General features: G+C 43.4%; 2 protein-coding genes across 2 annotated transcripts in view; one reads left to right on the forward strand and one right to left on the reverse strand.

The window, feature by feature from the left end:
- DDX24 (DEAD-box helicase 24) overlaps positions 1 to 13,613 on the forward strand; it is a 50,767-nt gene extending 37,154 nt beyond the window's left edge. Inside the window, exons 8-9 of the mRNA XM_033953344.1 lie at positions 3,854 to 3,983; positions 13,108 to 13,613. Of these exons, the coding sequence (XP_033809235.1) occupies positions 3,854 to 3,983; positions 13,108 to 13,343 (366 nt within the window). The 3' untranslated portion in view covers positions 13,344 to 13,613. The remainder of the gene's footprint in view (positions 1 to 3,853; positions 3,984 to 13,107) is intronic.
- OTUB2 (OTU deubiquitinase, ubiquitin aldehyde binding 2) overlaps positions 4,321 to 14,106 on the reverse strand; it is a 95,717-nt gene continuing 85,931 nt past the window's right edge. Inside the window, exon 6 of the mRNA XM_033953348.1 lies at positions 4,321 to 4,506. Coding sequence (XP_033809239.1) covers positions 4,438 to 4,506 — 69 coding nt within the window. The 3' untranslated portion in view covers positions 4,321 to 4,437. The remainder of the gene's footprint in view (positions 4,507 to 14,106) is intronic.

Genomic DNA, 14,106 nt, shown 5'->3' on the forward strand with positions numbered 1-14,106 from the left:
AAGGATGGGGTTGTGCACTTCACGTCAGCATCCCATGCCCTCATAAGTGTAGTGCTAGACAGAGTTAAATGTAGATACTGGAGAAGAAAGCCCAAAGGAGGCCTCAATGACGAGGTACATTAGATAGAGTGGGAGCCCGCCGGGACAGTTAGGGAACAATGCTTGAGTACCTGAATAATTTGTAATCCGCGTAGAATTGTAGGATATGCGGAATATACATTTTTTTTTTTTAAAGTCATGAGGATAAGATGTCAATATATCGGCCACGCGTATACAGTTCAAAATACGCTTTATTGATGGTAGCACTACGAGGACTCAAGGACTCGACACTGACGGTGTTCGGCATCTGTGCTTTTAACAAGAGTCTTGAGGGATGAGCTCAATTGAAAACAAATAGAGCATAAAAAAACGCAGGTCAAATGTCTAGGCGAGCTGGTAGAAAACTAGTGTCCAAAGCTAAGAGTAAAGTGTAGGCATTGGTGAAAAGTCTTGAGGTTGGCTGTGGACCCTAGACTGAGAATATGGAGCATCATGTGATGTCATAAGTAATTTCACAATAATTAGGAACTATGAGTTGGTTCTGTTGGGATGACTTAAGTGTTCAAGAGGGGCAGTAGGGGGGTCAAAAGTCGAGATAGGTATGCAGGTTTGCTGGAGGCAGGGATTTGAAATACAAGAGTAATACTTTATAAGTTATTTGATGGGTCAGTGGTAACCAGTGTACTACTTTTAGCAGTGATGTAACATGATCAAATATTTAAGTCCTGTAATCAGTTTAATGCAGTGGTTCCCAAACCTGTCCTGGGGCCAGTCAGGTTTTCAGGATATCCACAATGAATATTCATGGGAGAGATTTGAATGCAGATGTTGCTCATGAATATTCATTGTGGATACCCTGAAAACCCAACTGGCTGGGGAACTCCCAGGACAGGTTTGGAAACCACTGGTTTAATGGATATATTTTGTACCAGTTGTAGGCGTTTGAGATCCTTCACACAAAGTCCTTTGTATAAAGCATTACATCGAGTTGGCTAATTAACAATAATTTATGCTTCAGTCTTCCCAGTACACTGCCAAACAATCATGAAAGTTTTTGAATTAAGAAAAAAAATGGTAGATAAGGACAGGTTGTTCACCCTCTCCAAGGTAGGGAGAACGAGAGGGCACTCTCTAAAATTGAAAGGGGATAGATTCCGTATGAACATAAGGAAGTTCTTCTTCACCCAGATAGTGGTAGAAAACTGGAACGCTCTTCCGGAGGCTGTAATAGGGGAAAACACCCTCCAGAGATTCAAGACAAAGTTGGACAAGTTACTGCTGAACCAGGACGTACGCAGGTAGGGCTATTCTCGGTTAGGATGCTGGTCTTTGACCAGAGGGCTGTTGTGTGAGCGGACACGATGGACCACTGGTCTGACCCAACAGCGGCAATTCTTATGTTCTTATATGTACCGTATTTTCACGCAAATAACACGCACCCGTATAAAACGCGCACACGTGTATAGCGCGCAGAAATCACGATGATAAGCACAAAAACTTTGGTATAACGCGCTCACGATTATACCGCGCATGCTGCCCGACTCTCCGTTCACCCCCCCTGACTTCCGTGCACTGCCCCGCCTCTCCGTGCGCTGTCCCGACTCTCCGTTCACCCCCCCCTGACTTCCGTGCACTGCCCTGACTTTCCGTGCGCTGTCCCGACTCTCCGTTCACCCCCCCCTGACTTCCGTGCACTGCCCTGACTTTCCGTGCGCTGTCCCGACTCTCCGTTCACCCCCCCTGACTTCCGTGCACTGTCCCCCCTTGAAGGTCTGTCCCCATCCTGAAAGCCTGATGCCCCCCCCCGACGTCCGATACATCCCTCCCCCCGAAGGACCGCCGACTCCCCAACAATATCGGGCCAGGAGGGAGCCCAAATCCTCCTGGCCACGGCGACCCCCTAACCCCACCCCGCACTACATTACGGGCAGGAGGGATCCCAGGCCCTCCTGCCCTCGACGCAAACCCCCCTCCCCCCAACGACCGCCCCCCCCCAAGAACCTCCGACCGCCCCCCAGCCGACCCGCGATCCCCCTGACGACCCCCACGACCCCCCCACCCCCCTTCCCCGTACCTTTGGTAGTTGGGCCAGAAGGGAGCCCAAACCCTCCTGGCCACGGCGACCCCCTAACCCCACCCCGCACTACATTACGGGCAGGAGGGATCCCAGGCCCTCCTGCCCTCGACGCAAACCCCCCTCCCCCCCAACGACCGCCCCCCCCCAAGAACCTCCGACCGCCTCCCAGCCGACCCGCGATCCCCCTGACGACCCCCACGACCCCCCCACCCCCCTTCCCCGTACCTTTGGTAGTTGGGCCAGAAGGGAGCCCAAACCCTCCTGGCCACGGCGACCCCCTAACCCCACCCCGCACTACATTACGGGCAGGAGGGATCCCAGGCCCTCCTGCCCTCGACGCAAACCCCCCTCCCCCCCAACGACCGCCCCCCCCCAAGAACCTCCGACCGCCTCCCAGCCGACCCGCGATCCCCCTGGCGACCCCCACGACCCCCCCACCCCCCTTCCCCGTACCTTTGGTAGTTGGCCGGACAGACGGGAGCCAAACCCGCCTGTCCGGCAGGCAGCCAACGAAGGAATGAGGCCGGATTGGCCCATCCATCCTAAAGCTCCGCCTACTGGTGGGACCTAAGGCGCGTGGGCCAATCAGAATAGGCCCTGGAGCCTTAGGTCCCACCTGGGGGCGCGGCCTGAGGCACATGGGCCCAACCCGACCCATGTGCCTCAGGCCGTGCCCCCAGGTGGGACCTAAGGCTCCAGGGCCTATTCTGATTGGCCCACGCGCCTTAGGTCCCACCAGTAGGCGGAGCTTTAGGATGGATGGGCCAATCCGGCCTCATTCCTTCGTTGGCTGCCTGCCGGACAGGCGGGTTTGGCTCCCGTCTGTCCGGCCAACTACCAAAGGTACGGGGAAGGGGGGTGGGGGGGTCGTGGGGGTCGCCAGGGGGATCGCGGGTCGGCTGGGAGGCGGTCGGAGGTTCTTGGGGGGGGGCGGTCGTTGGGGGGGAGGGGGGTTTGCGTCGAGGGCAGGAGGGCCTGGGATCCCTCCTGCCCGTAATGTAGTGCGGGGTGGGGTTAGGGGGTCGCCGTGGCCAGGAGGGTTTGGGCTCCCTTCTGGCCCAACTACCAAAGGTACGGGGAAGGGGGGTGGGGGGTCGTGGGGGTCGCCAGGGGGGTCGCGGGTCGGCTGGGGGGGGCGGTCGGAGGTTCTTGGGGGGGGGGCGATCGTTGGAGGGAGGGGGGTTTGCGTCGAGGGCAGGAGGGCCTGGGATCCCTCCTGCCCGTAATGTAGTGCGGGGTGGGGTTAGGGGGTCGCCGTGGCCAGGAGGGTTTGGGCTCCCTTCTGGCCCGATATTGTCGGGAAGTCGGCGGTCCTTCGGGGTGGGGGTGCGAGTGGTCCTGCGGGGGGGGGGGGATGTATCGGACGTCGGGGAGTCGGCCGGGCAAGAGGGCTTGGGCTCCCTCTTGCTCCGATCGTGGATGCGGGTGCGGGTGGGAGCGCGTGCGAGCGGTCGTTCGGGATGGGGGTGCGAGCGGTCCTGCTGGGGGGGTGAATCGGGCGTCGGGCGGGGGTGGGAACTATGTTTTAAAACTTTTGTATACCGCGCTCACGCATATAACGCGCGAGGGGTATGCGCGGTAGGTAAAAACGCGTATAACGCGCGCGTTATATGCGTGAAAATACGGTAATCATTCCCCACCCCCCCAAAAAAAAAAAATTTGTAACTTTGGCTATCATAATACCTGTTCATGAAATTGGAGCCCAGCGGTTAAAAAGAAATTTCTGTTTTCCTGAAGGAGCGTGTAAATTTGGCAAGGCAGATTGAGAAGGCAGAATATCACAAGAGCAAAGCGAGGCAGCACAACTCCTGGTTCCAGCAAGCAGCCGAGGCACTAGAGTTGGAGCTCGATGATGATGTCTTGATGGGTAAGTGCAACAGTGATGGCTTTCTTTAGATGTCGTCTGCTCTCAGAAAGCAGGTAAGCGCTGGATAAGTTGGTGATTCAAATGGTCCCTGGCAGGTACCAGGAAAACGTGTTGGAACCCAAACAGCAACAGACTTTAGGCATGCTTAAACAGATAACAGGGGGCAACAGAAGGTAGAAATCTTTCTGCTGAGTGTGGCTGTAAATCTCAATTGTTTGACTGGAGCATATCAACAAGACACAAATGTTTTCTCTTAATCACTAAGAAATTGTTACTTGACAAATCTAGTCCCCTTCTTGTTTAATATATGTGGTAAAAAGTGACAACATTCACCAGAAACAAAAAATGAGTTTTTAATTAATTCTGTTAAAGCAAATGATTTGTAATATGACAGTCCAAACGGTGAAAACGTTTAAAAAGTTACAGAAGTTCAAGCATGTACAGTCCATTCTCATTATTTGTGGTAGTATACTTCCCAGAAAAGTCCGCAAACTGCAAAATCGTGAATGATGAACTGCTGCGCCTATGGAAAAATAGAGGTTAGATTCCAGCAGTACATTTTGCACCTGAAAACCACATAAAGTGAATAATGGATCCTGTAAGAAAAATAGGGTTAGGTTCCTGATTGGGATAGCATTTGATAAAAACCATAGTAGAACATTTAGAATACTGCATACATATTTTTAAATTTGCAGTATTGTTTATAGAAGGAACATTCTTAAAATAATTGCACACAACAGTGCTAGAAAAAATAAGTGTACGGTATTGTACAACCATAGTAAGCAATTAATCTGTTCCTCAACCAATGCCCTGCACCATGGTTTTCTCACCATTTGAAGTACAGTAATGCTGTTAAAAAAATTGCACACACCAGTGCTGAAAAATAAATATGTACTGTAGGACACTACATCAGACTGGGAAACGGACATATCTAAAGAGATGGTACAATACCATTATGAAAACATTGCAGCTCAAGAATGACAGTGTCTGTAGAAGATGAAGATGTCGGTTTTGGTAGGTCATGATCAACTGCCAGCACATGAGTTGAAGCTGGCAAGTAGACTTCTGTCGCATCAGCCTCTGGCATGTGAGTCTTGCGACTTGTTGACTTGTCTGCTTGGCTTTCCTTTGCAAATCCTTAAGTGCCTTGGCATAAGGGGCAAACGCAGAGCTTTTCAGACGCTTGAATTTTAGACTTCGCTCCAGCATGGGCTCACATTCCTTCATGTCGCAGAAAGCAGTTACTTACTGTAACAGGTGTTATCCATGGACAGCAGGCAGCTATTCTCAACATGTGGGTGACATCCACGGAGCTAGATACGGACAGCTTCACAAGCTGATTTGCTTTCAGAACTTAGAAAGTCCGCGACTGGTGCACCACACATGCGCGAGTGCCTGCCCGCCCACGCAAGGGCACGCGTCTCCTCAGTTCAGATAGCTAGCTAAGAAGCCAACCAGGGGAGGTGGGTGGGTTGCGAGAATATCTGTCTCTGCCTGCTGTCCCTGGATAACACCTGTTACGGTAAGTAACTGTGCTTTATCCCCGGACAAACAGGCAGCATATTCTCTACATGTGGGAGACCTCCAAGCTAACCAGAATAGGATGGTGGGAGTGTTGGCAATTCAGGAGAATAAATTTAGTAATACTGCCTGGCCAAAATGGCCATCCCATCTGGAAAAAGTATCCAGACAATAATGAAGTGAATATATGAACCAAGTGGCAGCTTTCCTCAATAGGAGTAGATCTGAGGAAAGTTACTGATGCCGCCATGACTCTGACTTTATGGGCTGTGACTCAACTCTGTAGATACAGTCCAGCCTGAGCATAGCAGAAAGAGATACAAGCCCCTCCCCCCCTTATTTCCATATGGCCATAAATTAAGTACTGAAGTTTGGGTGGTCAAGTGATGTGATGTTGGGAGACAAGTTCTCTTCACTCCCACTGAAGTTTGTGATATCTATTGTGTCTCGGAAGAACTTATCACCTGCATCTAGTGTAAATCCTGGTGGGCACAGATCCCCCCATATTCTGTACCACTGCATGCATTTTTTGTGAATGCCCTGACCCAACCCCTCCTGTGTCCATGCCCTCTTGAGTTGTGCGTAATCCAATTTAGGCACCCATTCATAATTAGTGCCAATTAAATGCTTGTTAATGCTAAATCATTGGGTGACCTTTAGCATCTGAGAGTATGTGTGTTTGTGGTATTGATGCTTGTAGTTAGGTAATTGAAGGACTGAAGAGGAATGTCAATATTGCTGCCTCAGGTCAGTGAGATCAGTGCCATCCCTGGGGAACTTGTATTGCACACTTTTAGGATTAAAATTAATTTCCACTCTAGTGCCTGTCAACAGACCCTCTCTGAACTGTATTGGAAAAATTCCTCTGTATATCCACAGGGATTTAGGACTAGATTCTCAAAGCTTTAACACCGTCGCTAAACTTATTAAACGGTTTTCCGGCAGTTTAGCCTGTACACAGTTTAGCAGCAGATTATCAGAACGGAATATCGCATGCTAACACGGATTTTCCCATAAATATGCACATCCAAGATGGGGGGAGGGGGATGGGGGTATTTTGGTTTTCTTATGAGTGCAAATAATATGGGGGGTTATTATATGTTTTCTTATGTTTGTAGTTATTAAATATGGAGGAGAGATATGGGATCTGAATTGGATTTTAATAGGCTATTAAGTGATTTATTAAAGTATAAAATGATGTTATATGCTGTTGCACTTATTGTAAGTTTTAAAAATGAATAAAGAATATTTTTTAAAAAAGAACGGATTATCTCCATCGTTAGCGAGGTTTCTAGCAGTCTCCGACACTGACATGCAAATGGGCTCTTCAACATTGAAATGATCTCTCTGGTGGATTTTTAAAAATTGCCAAGCCATTTTCTAAAAGTGGCGTTGGCTTTTAGCTACAAAAAAAAAAAAAAGCAAGTGGTCCAGGGATGCCGGTCAGTGTCAGAGAGTACTAGAAAGCCCCTATGTTGCTCTGATTGGCCTGGACACCCTATAGGTGGGGCCTTAGTCATCCGGGCCAATCAAAGCCTTAGGACCCTTCCTGATGCATCTGGAGAGGGGCCTGAGGCTCGGATTGGCCCTAGTTAAGGCCCCTCCCATAGGAGGGACCTTAAACACCCTGGGCTAATCAGAGCCTCAAGCCCCCCTCCCATGATACACCAGAGAGGGAAATCACCATTTTACATGACGCAGCAACTGCTGCTGGGAAGATGATGGTCATGACCCTCCAGTTCATCTCTTGAGGTGAGGGGGGGGGTCCGGTCACGGCAGGTAGTTTACTGCAGTAGGAGAGAGTGGGGGGACAGCCCGGGGAGGGTCACGGCAGGATTTTTTTTTTTTTACTTAGTGCTGCAGGCAGGAGAAAGTGGGCATCTCTTCTGATGCAGAGGGGGGTCGCGGCAGGATTTTTTAAACATGTGCTACAGACAGGAGGGGTCGTGGTCACTGCAAATGTAGGAAATCTTTGCTGCTGTCCGCCAACCTTATTTGCATGTGTGATATTTTTTTTTTTTTTTAAAAGAATGTCTCGGGTTTTTAGATTCGATATCAGAACGGCTGCGTTAGTAGACCATCGCTTTTTAAGAATCTTCCTCTTCATGTTCTGTTACATCACACAGTCCCAAATCATGAAGAAAAGTTCTAAATGAAAACCTGCTTTCCCTATTTGAGGATGTGCAAATTTACCTGTTAATCTCCACCTTCCACCAGTATTTCATTGCAGAAGAGCCCCTGCTGGGAGCTGCTGAGTTATATTAAAATCTTTGGGGCTCCTTGGGATTTTATTTGTTAAAAAAATAAAATAAGTATATCCCAGACTATCTAAAAGCCTGGTCAGATAACAATAAAACAACCCTTAAAATAAAAACATGACATTAAAATCTACAACAAACAATGAAAAAGACTGCTTAATAGTATTACTGCTATAAAAATTCATGCAGGCTTAATACATAAACCAGCAGAGGGGACCATTGCACTAGGACCCTTCCAGATATGGATACACTCCTACAGTCTTGAAATGACAACACCACTGTAGATTGTGTTGTTCCAAAATGAACAGAGTTTACTTGATATATGGCTTTTTGCCATATAATAACCAGATGAGAAAATATATTTTGTACTGCTGCTATCCATCAGATAAATTTTACAGTCACTCACTTAGAAAAATGGAGGACATACAACAGACACCAAAACACACTGCTCCAACAGATGAACAGCTCCTACTAGGCTAATAAACGTATAATGTTTTAACACAAATTCAATCCTGTATCATTTGCCATATGAGAAGAGCTGAAAAATTAAGCAGAGTTATCTCGGGAAGTATTTTGTATGGGAAAAGTGAAAATTCTACAATTACTGCTTCTGGAACGAATTATGCTCTTAAACCAAGGTACCACTGTATGTCATAAACATATAAATCTTAGTAAAACAATTAAATAACACAATAAATATTACTAAAAAGAATGTCTGTTTATAAACACATGTGCCATCATTAAAAACATACACTTTAATTAAATTTACTAAAAATATCAAAGAATCATTAAAAATCATTATCCTTAGTTAAAAATCCCAATGAATAGAAATAATATAAGAACAAATATACACCATGAATGGTACATAATTGAGGACATGTGAAAAGACAAAACAAAGTAGGTAAAACTACATAGGTGAAATGAAAACATAGAAAACTAGCACCAAAAATATTATTAAAAAACAGTTCATATATAAGCACCACATTGTAATAAAAAGTATATATAAAAATGTACGTAAAAATAGTAAAAAATGGAGGTATGTACCTTAAAAGACGTGATAGATAAAATGCACAATACAGTGTCACTCAATTGGATCTGGCTTAAAAGGTCAATCATGAAAGAATACCATCTAAACATATTCCAGAAAGAAAAATGAAAATAAAAATAGAAATGAAAACAATTAGCTGACTAAGCAACCATAATACAGAATCAAACATAATAAAGAATCCTCCCTCTTAATAAACTAAGATTTGGGGACTATTAACAGATTTTTGTAATGAATGATAAATTTTTCCCAAGGTAAGATATTTGATTAGAGGGGAATTGAGTGGGTTTTATTTTTTAATATATGAATATATCAATAGTTTCATTGTAATGGTACTTGGATGGGATGGGATGGGATGGGAGGATTTTCTATTTAATAAGAATAGTTTAAATATTAGGTATATTACATAATATTCAAAATATTATAGAATATGAATTTGTAATGAAATGTTGTACTTAAAGTGTTATATGAGAGTTAATCAAGTGTGTAATTTATAAGTTCATATGAGAGTTAATCAAGTGTGTATTTATAAGTTCATATGATTTTATCTACTACACTTGAACTATGCAAAAATGAATAAAGAATTCAAAAACAAAACAAAAATAAACTAAATACAAACACTAACTAGTAAAAAACGGAAGGTCTTCATATTAAAAGAAATGCTGGCCTACAGCTCTATGCAATTCGGGCCTACCGGGAACTAGGGCAGCTTGAACTCTCTGGGTTTGCATGTAGGAAAACCGACTGAAAAAAGGCTGCTAAAGCCCCACTTGAGTGTTAATAACTGTGTCAACGTTCAATACACAAACAATCGTGTAAAATTGACCTGAGTCACTAAAAAAATGTAGAGGCCATATATATATATATATTCTTTCGCTGATGGGCCGCCGCGGGAACTGACCGCTTGGGCGCGATGGATCTCTGGTCTGACCCAGTGGAGGCAACTTCTTATGTTCTTATTTATAGACTCCTGAGGCAGGCCTGAGGGCCGAAACATGTACATGTTGAGTCATTGAGTCGTGAATGTGGCATTTAGATGTTTTGAACAATAAAGATCTTCATATCATCAGATGGATTGGAGGACACTTTTTTAAGTGCACATCTCTATTATTTGGACAATTCCACTCTGGTCTTTGCTCATTTACTTTCCATGTATGGCAATGATACAGGATTGAATTTGTGTTAAAACGTTATAAGTTTATTAGCCTAATAGGAGCTACGTGCTTCAGTGTTTATTGGGCCCTACTATCCCTGTGGGAAGATTTTGTTTTGGACATACAACAGAGCCAGTTTCTTTGTATATTAAAATGAGGGTTTATGTTGAGGAAATTGATAGGTTTCTAACGAAGATCTTTTCTTTCTTAAGACCAAATCGCTGAAGCAAAGATAAAGGGAGATATTAATGAAAGGCTAGAACTAGAGAGGAGACAGACCTGGTTGCAATCTTCTAATCTATTTTTTTTTTCTCTATTTTGAAATTGTTATTGGAGAAATCTGTCCTGACATTGATAAGCTGTGCCCTTTTCAGTTTTGATCAAAGTGAAGGACATCCCTTCCTAAGGCTGACATTGGGTGCTCTTAAGAAGCATAGGTGCATCAGAACTATAGAGATTTTTTTCAATACTTTATACAGTGTTCTGTGCATTAAAGCTTTTCAAAGAGTTTTGATGTTTTCAAAGTTTGCAAATAAATATTTATCAACAAAATATCATAACATTTTTGGGATGGTGAGGAAAGAGGTATAAAAATTCCTAAAGGCAAATGGCATTTACTTGAAGTAATGAAGTCTTTAAGGTGCTTTATTTAAAGTGGTTATGTACTTTAATAATAATAACTTTATTTTTCTATACCGCCATAGTCAGATGACTTCTAGGAGGTTCACATCGAAAGAAGGCTGGACATTCAGCGAATTACAAATGCATGAGGGGGAATGTTACAGAAGAAAAGGGTAGTAAGGGGAGGAAAAGTAAGAGGGGAAGTGATGGGGGGGGCCTGAGAGATTGCTTCGGGTTTGTAGGGGGGAAAAGCGTGGTGAGCGAAGGTCGGTCTGTTTAGGTGGTTTTGATTGATTTTCGGAGTGGTTTTGATTGATTTTCGGAATTCGTTATAGGTCTGTCTGGTTTTATTTATGTAGTTTCCCAGCCAGGATTGTTGTTTGTTAGCTTGGAACATGAAGGTTCTGTCAAGGAAGGATTTGTAGTTGCAGCCAGTGATTTTAGGATAGGCGAAGATGTTTTTGTTTCTGGTTGTTCGTGTGGGGTTGTGTAGAATGAAGTGCGTTTGCAGGTAGGAAGGTGCTAGGCCCCAGATTTGTTTGAAGCAGATGCATGCAAATTTGAACTGAATTCGCGCTTCTATTGGTAGCCAGTGCAATTTGCTAATGTGGTTGTTTTTTTTCTCAGTCCGAAGATTAGGCAAACTGCAGTGTTTTGCACTAATCTCAGTTTATTTATTGTTTTTTGTGGGATACCCAGGTAGACGATGTTGCAGTCGTCCAGGGTGGACAGGATCAGCGATTGTACCAGTAACCTGAAGGATGTTATGTCAAAGTATTTTTTAATAGTCCTTAGCTTCCATAGTATATAAAAACATTTCCTCACTGTTAAGTTTGTGTGGTCAGCCATGGTCAAGTGCGTGTCTAGTGTAATACCCAGAATTTTTATGGTTTTGGAAATCGGATATTCGTGGTCATTTATTTTTAGTGATGTTCTCGTTATTTTGTCATTGGGGCTTGCCAAGAAGACTTTTGTTTTCTCTGTGTTTAGTTTCAGTTTGAAGTTGGTGTTCCATTTTTCGATTTCTATCATAATGTGTGAGAGGTTGTTTATAATTTCAGTTGAGATGTCATTTAAGGGGATTAGGATGGATATCGTCTGCGTATATGTAGTGCTTTAAGTTTAATTTTTGTAGTCGGTGACCTAAGGATGCTATGTAGATGTTGAATAATGTAGGTGATAGAGGGGAGCCTTGGGGTACCCCTGACGGGTTTTTACATAGGTTGGAGTGATTTCCATTGCTGGCTACTCGGTAGGATCTGTTTGTTAGGAATTTTTGAAACCATTTCTTTACCTTTCCCGAGATTCCCATTGCATCAAGGCATAGTAGCATGATTTTGTGGTCTACTAGGTCGAACGCACTGCTAAGGTCTAGTTGCAGAATCGGTGCACTTTTGCCTTTGGTGAATATATCATAGAGGTGGTTTAGTATGGAGGCTATGACTGTTTCTGTGCTATACCCTTTCCTGAAACCTGATTGATGTTCGCTGAGGATGTTAAATTTGGAGGTTGACCAATCCTTCTAGTAGTTTAGTGAAGAGGGGAATGCTTGCTATGGGTCTGTAGTTGGATGTCAGTGCTGTAGAGGTTTTCTGACCTTTGGGATAGGTGTAATCAGTATGTGACCCATGTCTTTGTTTAGTGTTCCGTTTGTAAGGGCCGTTGTTAGCCAAGTGAATAGTTCCATTTTGAATTCTGGAGGGGCAATTGTCATGATTTTAGGGGGACATTCGTCAAGTAGGCAGTTTGATTTGTTGTATTTGTTGAATAAATTGATGCCAATTTGGGAATTCAAAGTGGCCCCAGATCATGTCTGCTCTGGTATTCTGGTCGTGGAGTTCGAGATAGCGGAAGATTTCGTTTGTGGGTGTGGGTAGAGTTGTTCTTAGGTCTGTGATTTTGTATTTAAAAAAATTGGCTAGGGCTTGGGCTGATGGGTGCTCTCATTGTCCTTTTTCAGGATTCTTGTTGTATCTGTTAGTGTTTTTACTAGTTTAAACAATTCTTTGCTGTTTATTTTTTCTGGTGCGTAGTGTTTTGTGCATTTTTCTCTGATCATATTTTTGTATGTTTTCATTTTTTGTTTCCAGATTGTCTTATCTGTTTCTTTGATCATTTATTCCAGATTCTCTCCAGCTTTCTTAATTCCTGTTTTTGGGTTAGTAATTCTGAGTCAAACCATTCATTTGGTGATCTATTTTTCTTTTTGTATGGTTTGGTAAGGTGCTATTTGGTCTAAGAGTTCTTTCCTGAATTTTTTCCATCTTGTAGGGAATTCCTGTATTTCATCGGTTATAGGGCGAAGCTCATAGTGGGCCCAGAATTCAGTTGGGTTTATAGTACCTCGGCTGGTTATTGTTTTTGTGTTTTTGCTTTTGTGTTTCGGCTGGGAATTTTGTTTTTTCCAGTGTAAGTGGAAATTGCCAATATAGTGGTCTGACCAGATACAAAAGAGAGGGTCTGTTGTTAACTTGATTATGAGCTGTTTATAATTACTAATACTGGCCTTTGTTTTAATCGTCAAGGTGGACAAGATGAAGAAGCAGATAGGGAAAACCAGAAGATCCTAAAAGGAATGAAAAAGCAACTCAGACATTTACTCTCTCAACCATTATTCAAGCATATGATGAAGACCAAATATCCAACCCAGAATGGAAAGTTACCATTGCCACTTCTGCCAGTAACAAAGGCAAAATCAGCACTAAGTACAGTCTTGCAACAAAAAAAGTCAAAACAAGGCCCAAGAACCAAATCATTTTAAACACAGTGGACATAAAAATATTTGTAAAATGTTTGAATGCTTGTCATATTTTTCAAAAGGAAACTTTGCTGTATTGGTGTGGCTTGAGGCTTCTAGAAAGGTTATAGATATATTGGAGGAAATACCAGCTGTTTATTTTTTAGCCTAATTTGTTAACTTTTTACAGCAAAATTCAGATATGCCTGTTAGCATTCTTTACCTTTGTATAAATAGAAAAAAAAAGAGTTCAAACTGAGTAATTGTAAGTCAATTAAAATACTTTCAACATTAGGTTACGTTTCTCATCCAGATCTTTGGCAAAAACAACAAAGCAGTTTGACATCAGCTAAATACACAACTTTAGGCATTATCTATAGATTTTGAGGTTTGTGAATACTCAAGGTGACATAGTGAACAATTGGCAGAACCCTATATTAACCTTTCAAAGAACAAATGCTGGCTATATTTAAATAGGAATTAATGAAAGTGAGACACCTCAGTACAGGCCAAAGTTAAACACTTTAATACTGTAATGTAACTTTTATAGCCCTGGGCAAAACACTTATAGGTGACCAGAACCAGGTTAAAAAACCTCAATAGGTCCTGCCCTGTACCTCATTCGGTCTCTAGAATAATAAATAATGAATACTAAGAATAAACACTCAGCAAAAGGCTTTGAAAGGAGAATAGAGGGCCAAAAAAGAAGGACTCAAAAAGCCCCACCCCTTGAATAAATATTTTCAAAAGTGTTTATGTGCTGAAAATATTTTTTAAAATGTCATAA

This window comes from Geotrypetes seraphini, chromosome 7 (assembly GCF_902459505.1).
Source record: "Geotrypetes seraphini chromosome 7, aGeoSer1.1, whole genome shotgun sequence".
Taxonomy (NCBI): domain Eukaryota; kingdom Metazoa; phylum Chordata; class Amphibia; order Gymnophiona; family Dermophiidae; genus Geotrypetes; species Geotrypetes seraphini.